The 20,180-nt window shown below is 41.4% G+C and overlaps 1 protein-coding gene across 2 annotated transcripts in view; it reads left to right on the forward strand.

The window, feature by feature from the left end:
- LOC119720631 (coiled-coil domain-containing protein 180-like) overlaps positions 1–20,180 on the forward strand; it is a 56,294-nt gene that overhangs the window by 30,606 nt on the left and 5,508 nt on the right. For both annotated transcript variants that reach the window (XM_038190380.1, XM_038190381.1), the window contains 10 exons: positions 408–591; positions 2,582–2,880; positions 4,322–4,567; positions 5,744–5,821; positions 6,183–6,249; positions 7,608–7,752; positions 10,050–10,210; positions 11,047–11,184; positions 12,445–12,556; positions 13,186–13,433. In XM_038190380.1, the coding sequence (XP_038046308.1) occupies positions 408–591; positions 2,582–2,880; positions 4,322–4,567; positions 5,744–5,821; positions 6,183–6,249; positions 7,608–7,752; positions 10,050–10,210; positions 11,047–11,184; positions 12,445–12,556; positions 13,186–13,433 (1,678 nt within the window). The remainder of the gene's footprint in view (positions 1–407; positions 592–2,581; positions 2,881–4,321; positions 4,568–5,743; positions 5,822–6,182; positions 6,250–7,607; positions 7,753–10,049; positions 10,211–11,046; positions 11,185–12,444; positions 12,557–13,185; positions 13,434–20,180) is intronic.

The following is a 20,180-nucleotide window of genomic DNA, read 5'->3' on the forward strand; positions in this document are numbered from 1 at the left end:
CTACTGACACGCATTCAAATGGGCCGTGTTTTGTTGACCGTAAAGTTGAAAAATGGACTCTCCGTGGCAAACTCTTGGTGGCGCACTGCATTGTGAATCGCCGAATTCCTTTGTGTGGTTAAGCTCAGCACAAGCAGGCAGATTCGATCACGCTTCACTGCTCTTCCCAGTACTGTTTTTGTGCAGTTCGTGACTCTATGTGGGACACTTACTTTCAATAACTCTTCATATAATAACTCTTCATAACTCTTCATATCCCTTCACTTTTAACTGACCTGCAGGGTTTTAACAGGTTTGATATTGACTTCACACTAGGAGGGTTAGTAAAAAACAACTCCACGATCACAAAGTGGAATTCCAAGAGCCTTGATTAGTATGTCTTCTTTATGTTTGTTGATTGTGTTTAGGTTCAAGCACCACCTGTTTGACCTGACCTTCATCGAGAAGCTGACCCGCTGGCTGACCAACACCCAGGTCAAGATCAAGTCGGAGGTCGCCGAGAGTAACGCCCAGGCCCAGGCCCTCATGCATCACCTCAACGTGCTGGAGAGACGCGTGGACGCCTGCGAGAAACCTAACCTGGATAAAGAGGTTGGTATCTTGTCATTTGGTTTGCCTTTCTCACCCGCTCTGGAAAAATGAGTCTGATATCACATGTTTTCCAGTTTGGTATTTTCAACTGCGTATGCGCACAATGATATGGGTCACAGGTCATTCAGGATCATCGAACGCTCATCGAAGGCTCATGAACACACACGGACCTGGGCGCTCGCTTGTTAATTACAAGCAGAATGGGCGTCCGCGTAACACCGAGTTGTAACGAGTCACTGATTTTTGTGACTCGAGTCGAGTCAAGTCATTTTGAAGAAGTGACTCGAGTCGAGTCGAGTCATTAGGTCAAGACGGTCGAGTCGAGTCGAGTCGAGTCGAGTCACAGTGTGTAGTCGAGTCGAGTTGAGTCGAGTCAGGTATTTAGCTTGAGTCAATTCCAGTCACAAATATTTGAGCACTATACAATAAATAAACACAAGAGACACCACATTTGCCTCTTAATGAAAATAAAAAGGGGGTGCCAGCTGATCGCCATTCAACTAATGGGGACACTGATCAAACCACGTATGTATAATGTATACATTATTCGCGAACATTCTAACGTGACGTTAACAAAAACCGGCACCGGCGTAAGTCATTGCAAATATTCTTCGCAAAGTTTTGCTTTTATTTTTGGGACTCGAGTCTCATTAGCCTTCATCGAGTCGAGTCGAGTCATTCTGATGAGGGACTCGAGTCGAGTCGAGTCATTTGCTAGCAGTGACTCGAGTCGAGTCGAGTCATTTGCCCTTTGCCCTTAGGGACTCGAGTCGAATTGAGTCACCAAAAATCGTGACACGAGTCGGACTCGAGTCGAGTCATTGACTCGAGTCATTACAACTCTGGCGTAACATCACGTTTCAACACGTCAGCGATTTTATCCAGATGACCTTTGACATAGACTGCTCCATCGAGATACCGAACTGGTTTATTCACAGATAATTCGCCACCAAAAGGTCACCACAGAGAGGCCAACTTGTTTGGGGTTTTTTTGCATGCAATTTTCGTTGCATGCAATGGAAATGTCCCCTAGCAGATTTGTTTTTGGCCATTTGTAAAGTTGTAATCAACATTACTTGAATAAAGATGTTCTTTGATAAAATCATTTTTTTTTCTCTGTATGAATTTTCAACTTATCTTGGTAGTCTAGCCAGGGGTGGATCTAGCTTTCAGGAAAAGGGGGAGTTGAGGGGGTGGGGGCATTCTCTTCCCCCCCCCCCCCCCCCCCCCCCCCGCCAAAAAAAATTCAAAAATTGAAATATATGATGCTTTCTTCTGCTTTCTACTTAAGGCAATTTGACAATAAATTTTTGAACTTTAGCACTCCATATATTATTTTTTGGTCCATTTTACTAGGATCATAAAATTAGTCAGGCGGGGGAGGGGGGGGGGGATCTGCCACTTTAAAGTATACAACTCTCCTCCTCATGTAATATATTTTACTCCAAAATACTGCTTGCTACTGTGAATGGATGTTTAAAAAAAAATGGATATTAACACATTTATTTTTTGTATACAAACAAGGTTGTACCATGAACAGCACAACTCCGAACCAGAGGGAGTCTAACCTGCAACCACTTACCACCCCAAAGCTTTCCAAATATCCCACACTAGTTGCACCTAGTCTAGGGTCAATATTTTGTTGCTGTACATTGGGTACGTGATCATCTGTCGCAAGAGCGTGTTATTACACGGAATAAGTATCACCACAAAACGCTATTGCAACTATTTCTTGTGGATCTTGTAAAATTCCCCCCCCCCTGAAAAATGGGGGAAAATAGTGCGCATGTGCTATTTCTGCGGACAAATACGGTCCATTTTCGGATGTACGCGTACTACACACGACAAAAAGAGCTGCCATGAAATTGCACAAAAGTCTTGGAGCAACAATTTATTTACCTAAGACTACTAGAACCCCCAAACTTGAAAGAAATTAGAGCTCTTGTAGACAGAAAAGCTATTATTTTATTGTGTCTCCACTCCCCAACAGCAAATCACGCCCACCCAGCTACTGGACAGTCTCAAGCTGGTCTTCCAGGCCTTTGATGATCGCAGCAAGTACATCAACTGCCTCCGTCATCCGACCTTCCTCATAGACTCCCCGGCCAAGAAATCGGGCCTGCCCAGCCAGAGCGCCAAGGTGGCCTTTACTGGAGAGGAGAAACCACCAACACAACAGACGGGTCAAGGGTCAACGGCCCTGACAACCACGGTTACATTGACGACGCTGAAGGCCGCCAAACCTCAAATTGAGGACTCAGCTGTGTCGCTCATTAAGAACATACTGACGTGAGTTGATCCAAATATTTCTGACCATCCAACATCAAATAGCTGTAAAGTCAAAAAATTTCACTTTTAGAAGTTAGTATTTTTGAAAAGAGTAAATCAGCAACTTCAAAATGCTTCCAAACTCAATACTCCTATACAACTAACTAAATAAGCCATTTGCGAGTTAAATTTGAATAAAATCTGGAACGCTGACTTAATACAATGCTTTGCACGTCTTAACCTAGCATTCTCCCGACCAAAGAGACTGTTACTATATCACGTGATTCGGGGCAAGCCTTATGCTAGCAACCCCCAGCTCCGGCATGGTCTGGTGTCTTTGTGCCATTCTCACCCATTGTGAACGATGTATTGGTGCTGAGCGTCTCTTACGTAACTATGCAAGAGCTTGCCCCGAATCTTGTGATTAGCAACAGTGTCTTTGGTCTGGAGAATTCAAAGTTAAAATGTGCCAAGCATTCTGAGCAAGTCATTGTACCAGACGTTTTTCAAATGTAAATCCCAAAGGGTATAGGTTACTCGCAAATGGCTTTATTCTGTGTCAGAGCCATAACTTTTGCCACCCCCCAAAAAAAGAGCATGGAAAGAATTCCATACTGGGCCACTGCTCAGACCTCCTGCACTAAGTCTATGGGCCATGACAGAAAAAGTTGAAGTATTTTAAGAATTTTTGCACTCCTTAAAAAGTGTTTCTTCATCAGATTTACAACTTTTGGTACTTTTCAGTTCATATTATGGAATATGAGTGGTGGCCCAGTATGGAACTCTTTCCAAGAGCACAATTCAATATTGTTTAATTGTTCAACACAACTTCAAACAATTCATTTCTATTTATGGTCAAAACAGCCACCCGATTGATTTAAAAAAAAAGACTTTGCCATTGCATGACTTTTAAAGCCTGTTGGTGGTAGACAGTCCCTTTTTTTAAAAAATAGAATCTGTAGTTGTGTCCTTGAAGCAAAGGGAAGCAGGGGCCAATTTCACGGCGCTGCTAAGCACAAAAATTTGCTTAGCACAAAAATAGGTTGTCTTATAAAAGTAGGTTACCAGCCAAAACTCCATGTGATTTTCATGCTAAGCAAATAACAGCTGAATACTAATCACGAACAATACACATGACGTGAAGTTTTGACTGGCTAACTTACTTTTATAAGCCAGGCTATTTTTGTGCTAAGCAAATTTTTGTGCTTAGCAGCGCCATGAAATTGGGCCCTGCTGGACGTGGTGCTTGATTAGAGGGCCAGGGGTTTGATATTGCGTCCCTGGGCCAGTCACTTTACCACAATTTGCCACTCCCCACCCTGGAGTATAATGGGTATTGGCAATAGCTGGGGAGGAGCAACCAGAGACGGGCTGGTATCTGATCCGGGGAATTAGAATTAATCCCCGTCATTTCATGCCAAGGATACCGGAGATAAACACTGACAAATTCCATCTGATACAGGTCCCAAAAGATGAAAGTGAAGCTGAGCGGGGAGGGCGACACACTGGCCGACGCACCCCACACCCCAGGGGTGATCAGACCCCCAGGCACACAGTCCACCATACAGACAGAGGAGGCCAAGGCCCGGGGCCTGGGGCGGGGTGGCCTGCAGGTCAAGAGCCTAGCAGACAAGGACCGAATGAAGCCGGCCAGGAAGGGCATGGGGCAGGGTGTGGAGAGCGGTAATCCTAGGAGAAGTGCCTCAGGGTGAGTGAATGATAGGAGACGACTCTTGTTGAAGACTTAAACAGTTAGGCGTGTGTTCTGGATCCTAATATCACGGAGCCGCGAAGCAGAAATGTTCCAGCAAGAGTTAGCTGTCAATCACTCATATGCATTATACATTGCATATCTATTTGGATGGTAAGGCCAAAAAAAAAACTGTTCTGCTTCCGGTTACCCTACCTACCCTATTTTGACAGCCCCTACCCTAATTTTTTTTTGGAAAAAATGAGGGGAAACACCCAAAACCATAAATTACTACCTTTTACCCTTGACTACACGCAGGCACCTACATATGTGACCTACTGAGGCAAAAGGAGGAATGTCCCCCAAAACCTATTTTTGAGTAATTGATGCCTGATGTCAGATATAATAGAAAATCATGTCAAATTCGATATTGATTGTTTTGTATTTTTGAGTAGCCAAGTTATCCAAGATTCACACTATGCATTTTTGTTGGGAAAAAAAATACCCATCAAAGTGGAAAAACTGAAGAACATTTTTCATTATTTTTTTGTTTGCCTTATGTTTTTTTGCTTAAAGAGCCCGTGACATGAATTTTACTTGGGTACATATTTTGTGCAACTTTCTACTCCTCTTAAATGTATGAAAACTATTTGACATCCCTTTTTGGTTAATTTTATTGAAAAGTGCACTCCTTTAGACGTTTAAAATTTTTCCATACTTTTCCTGACAAATAAGGGCACTGTTGCTGTGATGTCATTTCAGGAAGACACTGTTCAGTTTAGGGGTTTTCTGTTCAAATTGTGAACCCAAAATTTGCTCTTTGAAAATATCTGTGAGAAAAGTTTGCTCACTCGCTTACTGCCATGCACTGACACAACAACGAATCACCAAAGAAAATAAAATTTACGATGGGAAAAATATCCAATATTCTAGCAACTTTTTTATGCTGAAATAGCTGTAACATGAGGTTTCTGCCAGGAATGACATCACAGTTTTGCTCATGAATATGGAAATTCACATTAGAATAAAAACCAAAAAGGCACCAAGATAGCCTAGAAAATGGCAAAACGAATATTGAAAATAAGGTTAAATGGGACGCAAAGGTGCATTTTCAGGGATTGTATTAAAATGATTACATTGGATGGACCCTTTCACTCAATGATTTGCTTTTGTTTGTGTTGATTTCTAATGCAGGGTACAGCGTAATAAACACAGCCACCTCAAATTTGATCCAAAATATTACGTCTTTGGAGATAGACCAGAGCGAGAAACGTAAGTCATTATCCAAATTCTCTCTCCTGTAACTGAAGTAAACCTAAAAAAGGATTTGTGTTCTTTAAATAAAAATTTAGTTCAATTTTCAGTGAAAATGGCCTTGCTTTTATCTGTCCATAACTAACTTTAAACACAGATCTTTACTTTCAGTTGAGCTTTAGTCTACATGCTGATTCAGAGGTAAAATAAATAGTGGGCTGCCCGAGTAATGACAAATAATTATTGAGGAAACATTGCAAACGTGACTGGCCCCTTTCAAGACTTTGTTTTGTATCTAATGTAATTTTGCAAGGTGAAAAAAAAAAAATGTTGGCGGATGATGCCAGCCCGGATTAACCTTCTTGCTTTTGACAAATAGGCACTTCCTAGCGCAGATAAGACGTATCTTGCAGGACGCATTGGAAGGACTGCTGATGACTGCGGATGTAAGTATGATGGACCGTGTTTTCCTCTCACATCTGATGTTAGGGGGACAACACCTTGCTTATCTTTCTCAAACTCCTTATGGTCCAAAAATGGATCCTCACGGCAGGCCCGGATTAAAGTGTTTCGTAGGCCCCAGGAAACAGCATGTCCCCCACCGATCTACGCCCATTGTTGGCACCGTGCTTCAGAACGGCAGACTTTAATCGTAGATTGAATACGTAGGGCCTACATGTAAGCCTACATGCTGTACAGCGTGAGTCGGTGAAATCAAAAATTTGGAGAGAGACCCTAAAACCTTTTAAAAACTTTTCTCTGCGTGTGGGTGTGTGTGTGTGTGTTGGTAGGCAGATAATGCCTTTTATGGCACACTGCAGTATTTTCGTAGGCCCCTGAATTTTTCGTAGGCCCAAGGCATAGTGCTTACTGTGCCTGTTGGATAATCCGGACCTGTCTTGTGGTCGAAATGTGCCTGACGTCACTGAATTTCAAGGGCTGTGAAAGAAGGAATTTGAACCTTTCATGAATATGCCAGAAGCATGTGGAACCAAAATCCCCTGTAGTGTTCATAGATGGTTTGTATTTGCAACCTTCTTTATTTTAAGTCAAATTGTGAAAAAAATGTAAGGTTTATATATTTTCATCATGTAGTAAACTTTTTAAGATTGATGTCGTTATTTGTTTGTTGGTCTTTTCAATATTTTCATTTAATATAATGTCATTACAGTTGCCTTGAAAGCAAATGCTTAAAGCTCGAATGCAATTGTGCACTGAGACAAATGCGATTGGTTTCAAACATCTTGCCACCTGCTTCCTAAAAAATACCAAATGTTTGACACAAACCCCATCTTGTAGATTTGGTATAGACCTTTATCATGCTGCCACCATTGCAATCATGTTCCCTGTATCCAATAACAGTACTGAATGATAATTTTGTGTGTGCACAAAGGAACCAGACTTTTTTCCCCTCCAGCCTCGCTTTGGTTATGTTGATTTGAATGGGAAAAATCCAAATGGCCGCAACACGATAATGGTCTATTGGACAGGCTTGTATGGAAAGAAATTGGCATGGATTTGTTGTTCATCTTTTAAGTCATCTGGCAATCTTAAAAGAGTTTTAGAAAATTTAGGCTCAATGAGTAGACCATTATTTTAGGTTTTACATGAACATTCAAATGCCATCCTAGCCAACTGTCATTGCTGGCGTAAAAGATCAATTTAATTATGTAGTCTGTTTTTCTTTAGAGGAATATTTTTTTTGGAAAGCCTCTTTTAGGAATGTAGATTCAGATTTGAGAAGAACATTTTAATAAATCCATCTTACTTATGTATTAGACACAAATATTTTTGATTTTTCCAGCTGTACTACCGTCAGAAGGGATTGCGGCCACCGACCAGACCACAAGCCATACATGAGACCTTTGAGCTGTGTGCAGACGTAGTGGTTGCTAAGTTACAGTCCTACTTCATCCAAGCTGAGGAGTATCATAATCAGTGTCTGCAAGGTAACAAATCAGACCCATGTTTGCTTCATATTACTTTTCGGTCACATTTTTTTTGCATTCTGTGCTCTGTCTTATACATAGCCCAAACAGTCCTTTAAGCTTCAGCATACGTTGTTTTTACAAGTTATGTCACAAAATTCGACTTAGTTTCAACCAACGTTTAAAAAAAAAGTCTAGTCTTGCTTTCTTCAGAGTACGGCTATGGGCTCTGTGCGCAAACAAGAGAGGGCGCATAGTTACCACATTTGAGAGCCCCTTGGACCGTACACACCGCGTGCTTGCAGTACTGGTTCGCGCGTGTACAGCGCTAAGTACGCTACGCTAATTTTACGATGAATGTGCACATAGCCATACAGGCATGCAACTTTTCCTCAGATCCGCTGATTTCCTCGTTTTTTACTTCTCATGAATGCCATTACAAATTGAAAAACACTGTACAAAAGCTTGTGTAGTTTGTAATTTCCTTTTTTTTGTTGTAAATTCCCAGTTGCATGCCTGGCCGTAGCATCTTCCAATGAGCGTCGGGCGGCGTCGGCAATGAGTTCGAATGTCATTCAAAATGGTCTCCCTAACTCTCCCTTCCTTACCAATTTTAAGAAGCTTGGAAATTATGCACTCGAAAATCATCCGTGTGCAGTCACATTGCAGTAGGTTATGCCACCTAAAATGACTGCATCAGATAAGGAAATTATTGGTTGCATAAAGTAATGGCCTTATGCAGCACTGTGTAACTGTCATGAAATGTTCCATAATTTGTTGCACAATGTTACAAAAAACTTGTAATGTTAGGCCCCCCCAAAAAAATATTCGGTCTCTGGTCAGACCAAAGTTTCGGAATTGACGCGGCCACGCGGCTTTTTTTTTTTTTTTTTTTTTTTCTTTTTTTCTTCAAGCTTGGATTGTACAGACAAGGTGGGGTACTATTTTGTTATTTTGGTGTCCTCATGTACATTGGTGTCCTCCATAATTTGCCTTGGTGCTTTCGATCATTTGCCTTGGTGCAATTTCCCATTCCTTGGTGCTCTTTGGTAAAAAAAAAATTGAGGAGGTGCGGAAATAGAGGGCGCTGTTGGAGCTACCGCGGAACATTTTGGAAAAAAAAAAGATCGACGCGCATGATTAAAATCGACGCGCGCGCTGACCAGAGACCGACTTATTTTTTTTTTGGCCTTACTTTTGGGTCACATTTTTTTGCATTCTGTGCTCTGTCTTATGCATAACCCAAACAGTCCTTTAAGCTTCAGCAATGCGTTCGAATGTCATTCAAAGTGGTCTCCCTAACTCTCCCTTCCTTACCAATTTTGAGTAGCTTGGAAATGAGGAACTCGAAAATCATCCGTGTGCAGTCACATTGCCGTAGGTTATGCCACCTAAAATGACTGCATAAGAAAAGGAAATTATTGGTTGCATAAGTAATGGCCTTATGCAGCACTGTGTAACTGTCACGAAATGGGCCATAATTTCTTGCACAATGTTACAAAACATTTGTAATGTTATCGTGGAGTTATAACGTCGCAGATTGTTATTGTGAAATTGGCTTCTGGAATGACATGGCTGGAACGGTAGGTTGTGCTGTGTAGCCGCAGGCTCCGTGCACAAGTACCCCTTCAAAGGCCAGAAAAGGAGAGTTGGGGGCGGGGATTAGTCTGGGAGACCATTGCAAGTTAAATTCGAACGTATTCACATGCTGACGACGCCTGATGCTCACACGCGAAGACGCTGTGGCTTAGCTTTGTGCACATTCAGGATAAAGAAGTTGTGCGTACTTTGCGCGTGAACCAATACATTACGCAAGGGGATTTGTACTATGTCCACGCAGTGGCCGCGCTTCGCGACAAATGAATTGCAGTCAGGCAAGATGGCGTCGGTCGGTCACCCCCAACTGTACTCTCTTTGCCGGTAAGGGGGTACTTGTGAACGGAGCGGATAGCCTCAATCCTGCAAAATCCTCCATTTTGCAAAGAGCATTTTGGAGGATTTGGGAAGGTTATAGGGTTAATCCTTTCTTGACGTCCAAGGGGCTCTCAAAAGGAGCAAAACTGCGCCCTCTTTTGTTGGCGCACGAAGCCCATAAGCACCCAGAGTATAAACCAATCCGGGCATACCATCTCATCTGTCACGAAGGCCCCCTTCCATGGTGAAAGCATTGTGCTAGCTATTGTTCAGAAAATCCGTCACGAGGCAGTTGCTTCGTACAATACCATGCACAATGGTTTCTCCATTGAAGGGGGCCTCATGAGGGTACAGTGATCACGTGTTCGGATACGTCTATAATGATTGCTGACAATCTATTTCAGAATTCCGAGAGCAGCTTGAACGCCTTGAGATCTACAACGGCAGAGTACCACCGCTCGTGATCCGAGAGATACTAGACAAGCATCTCAAGATATCTGAGACCTCGCTGTACAAGGTGTCTGAGGGATTCAAGAAGAACATGGGCAGATGGGACAAAGAAAGGGTGAGATCATATGTTAACATTTGCACATAAAATGTATTAGTAGTTGATTGAGGAAAGAGCCTTAGGCCTCACCTGCTGTATGGGGAGGTGGCTTCAAGCCAGCAAGTTGCCCGCTACATGGGAATTGTCCATTTCACAGGGGATCAACACATGAACATAAGTTTGGGTTGATAAAACACCATATAAATATTTCTTTGTTTCATAATATTTCTTGGTTTCATTGGGGTGCTGTGGTCCAGTGGTTACGGTGTTTGACTCGTGTGCCGTGGTACATGGGTTCGAATCCTGACCGTGGGAACATGGTGCTTGTGCTCTTGAGCAAGGCACTTTACCATTATTGCTTCGTCCTTCAGATGGGACGTAAAGCTGTAGGTCCGTGTGTTGTGTAATGTATGTTAAAGAACCCAGTAACACTGTCCTTTTCAAAAGAATCCAAGAGAAGGGGTTTGTCCCTGTGTTTCTGGCAGTGGCTGCAATATGTGCCGCAGCACTGTGTATACCCTTTATAAAGGTGCTTCATAATGGGTCTCATATTTCTCATAAACTTCATTTATCTGTCTTTGAAAAAAAATAGACATAATTGCCAGCCTCTTGAGTACCTACATGTAATTGTTGGTAGACACGTATGTTCGCTGTATAAGACTTAGGTATTATTATTATTTTAATGCAATGGGTTTGCTTAGGGAAAACCACCTCCCCATAAGACAGTTGCCATTTTAATTGGTTTCGTGTTCAGACGATTCAGCAGAAAGAATCCAGACCTCTGCATTGCTTTCAATAAACATATAAGCAGGATCTGAAGGCTTTGTTATCTCATGTTGTATTGTATTGCTCAGTCCGAGCATAAGATCTTACTGCGCCCCACCCTGGGCCATCCCCACAACCGCAACCAACTGGAGTCACTGTGTGAGAACGAAGACACAAGGAGGAAGGATTACATCAACGGTGTGGAGGCTAACACACAGAACCTGAAGGTATGGGCCCAACATCATCTAATTGTCCTTTTCAAAAGAATCAAATAATTTCCAAACCGAGAAGTCCCACCGCCTTCCAACCTACTTAGCGAAAGTTCTTTTTGAACAAGTTCTTTTTGAACTAAGCAGGACAAGTCCTTATCAGAACTAAATCTACTGAGCGACATAGTTATTACCACATGGTATTACCGCAAACCGCAACTATAATTATATAATTGATCAAAGAATTGACTGAGTGGGATTTGGACATGTGACTTGTAGAACACAGTAACAACACTTACCATGATTTTGTTCGCTGTTTCATATGACACTTGCAAGTAACATGAGGATCAAGGTCTAATCAAGGGAAGCTAATGGCTAATGTGCCCAATACTTTCCACTGTTTTTAACTAAGTGCGGGAATGAGATTTTTCATACTTTCGTCTGAAATTAGACCTTTTGAATCCGAGAAAAAGACATAATCATTATAGAGAGAAATACATCTTTCAGGCCTTTCATCCAACTTTCAGGCTTGTTTAAAATTGACTCTATCATTCCTATTTGTGGTTATATTAATGCAAGTCGTCATGTGGGGCAAAAGAACAGGTGTCACTTTGTGTGCTTTGATAGTCGGAAGCCTTTTTTCTCTCTCCTCCAAGTTACAAGATGCCCTTTTCTCTTTGGGCATGCACAAAGCTTGTTTCTTTTTGTTCACTGCTGAAGAGGGCACTGGTAACCAGAACATATTTGTGAGGCGCTCTGGCAAAATGAGACAGAACTGGGCAGAGGTTTGCATGTATGACAAAAGAAAAGAAAATTCTCCCTACAATACTGTTTGTTGCACTTCATTCGGACATTCTATTGATGAGTTATGGCTATTTAAAGTTCGCATTTATCGGCATATTAGAAAAATAAAATTCTGAGAAAAAGGCCTTTGAAGTTTTGAGTCTTGTATTCGTGAAAAGATGCTAATTGTTTTTCCTTAAAACAATTTTATTCCACGATTTTTATACCATTTCTTGTTAAACTATGTGTAGTAGACATCAATGATTACAAATATTAAGAAATCTGAAAATTACAAAAAAATTTGCTGATGCTTCCAATTGCTTAAACATTTCAACTGCTACACCACTGTATAAGAAAATAATTCCTCTGAAGTTAGTGTGCTCTATGTTCACTACCAATGGTCTATGTGACAGCAAAAGTAAAACAATTTTCATTAGCAGTGTCATGAAATTGGTCCCTGTTAATCTCATGTCCACTTCTTTTCATTTCAACCAGGACTCGGCCAAGTCTCTGGGTTCAGATTTTGTCCAGGAGCTTGCCAGTACATCAGAGAGACTGCTGTTGATGTTTGACTCACTACTGACCGTCGATGAGGTGGAAGTAGGACGTAAGAATAATTCATCAGAAACTCGTTTGCCAAATCAGGGCCCTACTTGTTGGCTCTGCTAACCATAGAAGTCTGTGCAAGTGATCACTAGTCTGCGCTTACAAGCCAAACACAGAGATTCAATGTTTATCCTGTAAGCACATAAACCTTAGGCAGGGGATGCACGCATGTGCAAAAGCTTAAATTGCTTGCTAGCTCTTCAAATGTGCTAACTACAAATTACCTGCTTAACAAGCAAGGGTTCTTCGTGAAATGAAATTTGGCCTTAATTACATAGTGTTACAGCCAAAGAATTTATTTGTAAAAGATTTTTTTTGTACAGCGCATGTTTATTTACTCCGCATGTCTTCTTGGCTAGTGCTTAACATTTGGTTTGACGTTTGTTAATTTTTTTGAGACCAGGATAATTCTGGTTGCTTTCAGGAATTTGTCCCAGAAATGAAGGCACAAACGGAACAGAACATGTATGAATTTGCAGAAGTATAATTCTAAGTCTGCAAAAAGCTTACCGACTGACCAAAGTTAAATTACAGAAATTAGGAAGGCCTGACATTTTGATTAACGGAGAATCTTTCTCCTTTCAAAAACAAATCCTATGTTTACATCACAACCTCATTTGTTTCTCCTAGGTGTTGATCCTAAACGTCTCAAGACGAGCGCCCTGATTCGCCGCAAGAAAGCCGGCCTGCCATTGGAGGACAACGAGTACGTGCCGCTCATCAAGCGGGGCAGTCGCCAGTGGGCCGGGATACCGACTGACCAGCTGAACGAGGAGAAACAACGGCCGGTCAAGCCTCAGCTGACCGCTGCAGTGACCACCGGGAAGACCACGCTGGCCCACCAGGCTCTGGTGGATGCTAGGGATGACGTCTTCAAGGTAAGAAGCAAGGCTTTATAAGATATTCTAAATACGACGTCACACAAGGTAATTATCGGGCAACTTGTTCCAGGCAATGTGCAAGAAGAACATGACAAACATTGAATTCCATGTAATATTCTGAGTAACTTACACAAAAGGGGTGCCATTGGCTAGTAGTTCATTGGGATGCCCTTACTTTCGTGCAAACCATATTTTCCTCTTCATTTGGATTTTGCAAAAAAAATAGATTACAGTTTGGCAACTTTGCCGACATATTTATGTGCATTAATTTTTGTTTAGCCGATGTGAAAATCATCAACTGATGATGTACGCATTTGCAGCTGGAAAACCAAACTGGCCTCTTTATCCTCATTCTCTGAAGAAAAAAGACACCCCAAACTGTATGACTGTCTCAAGAGTTAAACATTCACAGAAATTGAACTTGGTGGAAACAATGTTGAAACAATGATAAATGCAATTCTTGCCTGCCCCTGGTGTCCAGAGAAGTGCACATACGGTGTTATGTGTCTGCTGGGGAAAGAGCCGGAAGAAGTAAAATAAAAAAATGCAGGGGGGGGGGGGGGAGAGGGGGAAGGGGAACACGAGTAATTTTTTTTACAAAGTTTGTATAAATACTCAAAATCAGAATGTTGGAGTCTTTCTTGTGCATTCATCTTTGTTTAAGAACTTTTCAAAGCATTTTTCTCTTTTGATATCTGTGAAACAAAACTAATGAAAAAAAATGTGCAATACGAGAAAATAACCTGTTGCATGAATCAACCATTCCGTTCAGCTTAAATTATTTTGTTTGGGGATTGTCTTCTCATGTAGGGGTTGAAGACAAAATATAAAGTTCATGTGCTCTTGAAGGCATACATCAAAGACAAAAGGTTATCATGTTTCACAGGCCCTATAAAGGCCCCAAGAATTTCCTGACATTCTAGCCTCCACAAACAGCCCCAAGTTTAGCCTGAGGGCACATCCTATCGGCCCCCGGCCACCCTATACCCAGCCTTTCCTCTTCCCATTAGCCACGCGGATAGCATTAATCTAGGAACAATGAGGATGACGTCGGCTTTCAAACATGGACAAGCCCGATCGTATCTGGGTATCTCGGTTCCTACAGGATCCCTCATCCATCATGTGCATGTTAGTCTGTCTGCTCTGCGTTTCGTCAACGACTCGTTGGACATGTGGGTTTTTTTTGGACATGTGGTTTAATTGAACACATTCTGCATGAACCAGTTTTTGAGCACAGGGGTCGGGAGAACAAAAGGAAGATTGTACGGGCAATGGATCGATCATCTGCCAACTCGCGCACGTGGGCAACAACACGTACGACTGCCCAATGCCTTAATATTCCAGGGGCGTGCGTCATACATGTTCGTACGTGCACGCATGCCAGACTTTTGTTCCTGCTTGTCGGACATCAATCAAGGTAGTGATTGATCTATATATTGAAACAGTACAGGGCACTCATTATGTGGCGTACTCATGATAAGCAACGTGAAAGCACGTGATGCATGTTATGCCCTCTAATTTTTTCAGGAGAATGCGCAAGCCTTAAAAGAAGCATGCCGTAGCTTAATTTTGTCCATAGTAAGAGCACTGGTTTCTCAGTATACAGTGCCCATATAGGTGCGGTTTTAAACCTAGATATGTATTTGCTTAAGTTGGGCCAGCTCGTTTAACCCTCCAATTCAAACCAATTCAAACATGCATTCTGTGCAAAGTTGTCCTTTCAGTCAAAATCAGTCAAGTGACCGTTGTTATATAAGAGCTCCCAGCCTACATCAAGCAGGATTGACTGGCTGTGACTGTTTATGTAACTTGATACAGCTATGCTTTGACTGTAGGTGACCACCAGTTTCCTGCTTTTGTCTGTTGACTGAATTTGACTAGTCATAGTGTTTGCCTGAAATATGGTCTGACTGTTGGTGACTAGCCTGTGTAAAAGGCATGACAGGGAAGTGGATGGAAATTTTGACTGTCTGTGACTGTTCAAACGGTAGTAGGGTTAAAGATGTGGAGTAAACCTTTTTTTTTTCTGTTTGGAGAGGATAGAGACTTCAATATCAAAATCAATATTTTCAAAAATAATACTTTTTTGATGAAAAGGATATATGATGCTTCGTCCCTCTATAGATTGTTTGCACTGCAGCCATGTTTGAGGTGTGTGCTTTTGTTCAACAGGGATGCGCATGAGTAGCCCTCTTGTGCTTTCACTGTTAATGAATTAACATAAGTAAAACACACCTCCCAAGATGACTGCTTTATGCAATCCATCTATAGCTGGGTGATTTAAGAAAAAAATATTCCAAATATGTGACCGGCTCTACCAAAAAAAGGGTATTATGTCGCAAAAAAGTGAAATTGAGTTATACACATGGTTGGAAAGCCCACAACGTAAGCTTTCATTTGGTATATAATAGAGCTCCATAGCCCCTCCCATTCTGGAGATATGACGTATTTGCATATTAATTACTTCCTTGGAGTTCAAATTGCGCGACTGAGAAAACTGGCTTTGTTGTAGAACAACAGAACGATGCACACACAATGGTTGGGTTTTTTTCCACTTTGTTCATCAAAATCAAAATTTCTGTGAATGAAACCTATATCTTTAGGTATTAAAGATGACCTTTTTATGACAATAAATGAAAATCACATTTTGACAAAATTTTCACCCTCTCAATGTTGAGCGGACCATTACACAATAATGCTCAGCGCGACTTAATACCCTTTTTTTTTGGAGCCGGTCACATATGGTTTCTCTTTTCACAAAAGTAACAAATAACAATATTAGAGTGAACGTTAATCTGTGTTGGTAGTTAGATGTAATTTTAGAGGTAAATTTTGATCACAACACCAGAAAATTTCGTACCTGTATTTTTCGACCGAAACTCCGATCTTCATCAGCACAATTTAGCGCTTAAAAGTTGTCTGCTATGCTACTTGGGATATACCGTACATCTACATGTATGCAAAAGGAACCAGTGTGTTGGACAGGGACTTTTTTTATTAGATGTCTAAATGTGAATGTTACATTTTTAGAGGGGATGCCTTAGCAAACAAGAACCTCTGAAATCTTTTTTCATGCAAATTCCAGGAAATAATTGTTAAAAAATTGAAAAAAGAACATTTTTAGGAGGGACATAGAACCTTCCCTTAACTTGCTTCATATTTGTATGAGAATAGATGCCAGCGGTAAAGATTTTAACTTCTCCCCGATATAGAATGTCAGCTTTATTGTACTCCCTACCTCTGTCGTTAGCTTCAAGTGGATCAGGGCCTGGCATCCTCTTGGGAGATATCATTTTCCTCCAGCCCTTAGTCTGCTGAAACTGTATACCCACCGTTTTGTTCTTTATGAAGGCAAACAGGTTATCCAAGGACTGATTGTTCCTTCCTTGTCTCTCCCTGGCTTCTTGGTTAGGATTGTTGCCAAGGAACTCTGATTTATTTTTATGAGATTCAACCCAAGTAAGGCCAAAAAAAAAAAGTCTCCGGTTTCTGGTATGCGCGTCGCCGTAGCCGCGCGCGTCGCCGTAGCCATGCGCGTCGGCAAAATGAAAAAGTTTTTTTTTCAATAAAAGATGATGTCTCAAAACCGCCAAACTCACTGGTTTGACTGGAATCCTGCTGCTGCACAGTTTTAACGTGTTTTTAGATGGGGTTATGACCGAGAATAAGCTTTGTGTGGCCTCTCTGGACTCCCATTATACTTGCACTTAGTTTAGTCGGGCACCATTTGCAGTCATCAGCCAACATTTGAAGCAAAAAAAACAGGTAAAAAAAAAAAGCCGTGTCGTCACACCACTTTTTGGGCAAGCTCCATACCAGAAACCGGAGACTTTTTTTTTGGCCTAATGAAATCAAAGGACTTTACTGCAACACTGACTGGAAAATATCAAACAAAGAAAAAACAAACAAACATAAACAATGGTAATTCACTTTTGGCATCTATCTAAGTGATTTCTCACCAAAAAGATAAAGCAGTTCACTATTTGAAACAAATATAAAATTTTAGAAATAATATGTGATAATTGCTCTGATATTTTTAAAAATTGTCCACTCTGTTGCAATAGTCATTACTTAAGGAATTTTGATTTTGTCAGTGTGTAGCTCTCTTCCTGAGAATTATCCTGAACACATTCACAGAACCACTTCTCGAGGCGTGAGGCAAATATTTATCCTGTTTGATTTCTTTTGCCTCGCGAGGCAAAAACTCACCGTGTTACCCTGTTAAACTCAAGATTAACTAGCCAATGAAATCACGTACTCTGTACACATGATTTTAAGATATATTTTTGAGCAAATGTTCTAAAGCTTGCTGGCTGTGCCCATTTTTTAAATCACGCGACCGACAAACAAGATGCTTTCATTGGCTAGTTAATCTCTTTAGCTTAGCATGTAGCTCAGGTTGACCGCACAGGGTGAGTTTTTCGCCTTGCAAGGCGAAAGAAATCAAACGGGATAGATATTTGCCTCACGGCCTCGGAGAGGCAGAAAGCTCAGCAAAAATTCACCGCACACGGGGATATTTTGTGAGCTACGTACTGACTTTTTGCTCAGCACGTAGCTCTCGTGTGCAGCAGGCTTTAGACGAAACCGGGAATGTAATCACTGTACACTCACCCGACCCCCTTCAATAGCGAAACCAATTTGCACGCTATTGTACAAAGCAATTACCCCGTGACGGATTATCTGAACAATAGCAAGCACAATGCTTTGGCCATTGAAGGGGGCCAATGCGATAGAAATGATAGCGTGCTCAGATTGGTCTATATTATGACAACTGGACCATTTAAAAAACAAAAAAAAAGATAAGTGCCTACAGCTGCAAACTTGCTAGAAAAAAAGAAAATGCTTTTCAACACAGATATTGACCTGGCCATATCGTAACGAAATATCATGTAGGTCCAAAACCTCATTTTTTCCTCTTATTGGAGTTGCTCTTTAACTCTAAAGACCGTTTGGTTTTGGTTTTGGTACGTGGTTTTTCAGCAGGTGATGTAATTACTGTTTCATTGTTCTGCCCCTATCATGTACATTGTCAAACGCAAATCCGTTGCCTTTGTTGGCCACAGGATGGGTGTGAGCCCCGCTCAGCCTGCAGTATGATCAATGCCTCAGGCTGCTCAGCATCATTAGAATGGCCTAGAAATGACAAGCGGTTTCTTCTTGGCCTCAGCGCTCAGTCTTGATATCCTGCCGCTGTCAGTCTATTGTGCTTCATTCAGACGGCATACCGAAGCACACACCTCTGTGTTTTTTCCTAAACCATTTTTTTCTCCTTGAAAAAAGTAACATACAGTGCAATGAAAGGGCATTGTGCAATGCAGAACACAATTTGGGGGGGGGGGACCAAAAATAAGGAGGTCCTCAAAAAGTGTGTCCAAAAAAATTACGGTGTGGAGTTCGGGGCCCTCTCAAGGGCCCCGCCCCAAAATTTTTGATTCTCGATGCTCTGTAGTGCGATCTGAGGCAATTTCTGACCACTTTAACCTACGTTTTTGAGGAAAACATAGTGGTTTACTCATTGCCTGCCTTTATTATGAAGTCATCTTAAAAAAAAAAAAAAAAAAAAATTGGTGCAAAGAGACTACTGGAAGGCACGTACCGTAGGAACATTTGCAACAACCCGGAAATATACCTACCGATTTAATAAGAAAATCCTTGCCCTAAGTGAAGATGGGACTGGTACCAAATGCCCTGTGAAATTAATCTACGTATTGATATCATTTGGAAGAAAACAATCCTTAATGGTAGTTTTAAGAAAGTGTGTCCGTGGGCACAGGTTTTACAAGTGTAAGCAAAAGAATCCAGTTACGAGACTCAAAAATTGTGCATACATTTTTTTCTGCTTTCTCGACATGTATAGTATCCACTGAGCTGAAACTTCAACAAGTTAATTGTTATGCACCCTTCTCAAGATTTTGAGCAATTTTGTTGGTTAAAACGAAATATAATGCACAGAAAGAAAATGATCCTATGTGCCTTTAAACAGCTGCACTTAATAAATCCTATTAATTCCTATACCACCCCAAGGCGCCCTGCGTGTTTTTCATGGGCGCCAATCGGTGGGGGATGGGGATACATGTCCCCCCTCCCCCCACTTTTTAAAGTGGGGGTATCATATCGTTTGTCCCCCTCCGCCCCCACTTTTTTTCATCGACGACTAATAAGTGTGGCCTATATTTCATTTTATAGCTCGCAATAGCTGATTCAATGACTCCAAACTCAAAAGTGATGTTTAAATGATGATCATTTCCTCAAAAAAAATTTGGTTAAAGTGGTTATAAATTGCCACAGATCGCGTAACAGAGCATCTAGAATCCAAAATTTTTCGGTGCCCTTACTGCGGGACTCGGACCCCACGCCATTAGGGCTTCACGCTTGCATTACATGTAGTTCTGATCAAGGTATGGTCCCCCCCCCCACACTTTTGAAGCGAATGACGCCCTGCCTGTTTTTCCTTATGCCGCCCCAGCACACTATGGTTTTAAGGATTTCTCAAGGAGTAAATGGAATGCACTATACTGTACTGCAAGTGCTATTGGGTTAATGTGTGCACAGATTTTTGTGTAATCACAGCAGGAAATATAAGTTTCCCCTGAAGGGAAATTAAGTGCATCAGGCAAATTTGATTTGAGCTGCAAGCCGAAACAAGGATACTTGTTATGTCTTTTGTTATGTGAGCCAACATGAAAAATGCTTGTTGTGTTTTTCTTTTTCACTTTACGACAATGAGGTGTATCAAACTGA

This window comes from Patiria miniata, unplaced genomic scaffold (assembly GCF_015706575.1).
Source record: "Patiria miniata isolate m_02_andy unplaced genomic scaffold, ASM1570657v1 HiC_scaffold_9, whole genome shotgun sequence".
Lineage (NCBI taxonomy): Eukaryota > Metazoa > Echinodermata > Asteroidea > Valvatida > Asterinidae > Patiria > Patiria miniata.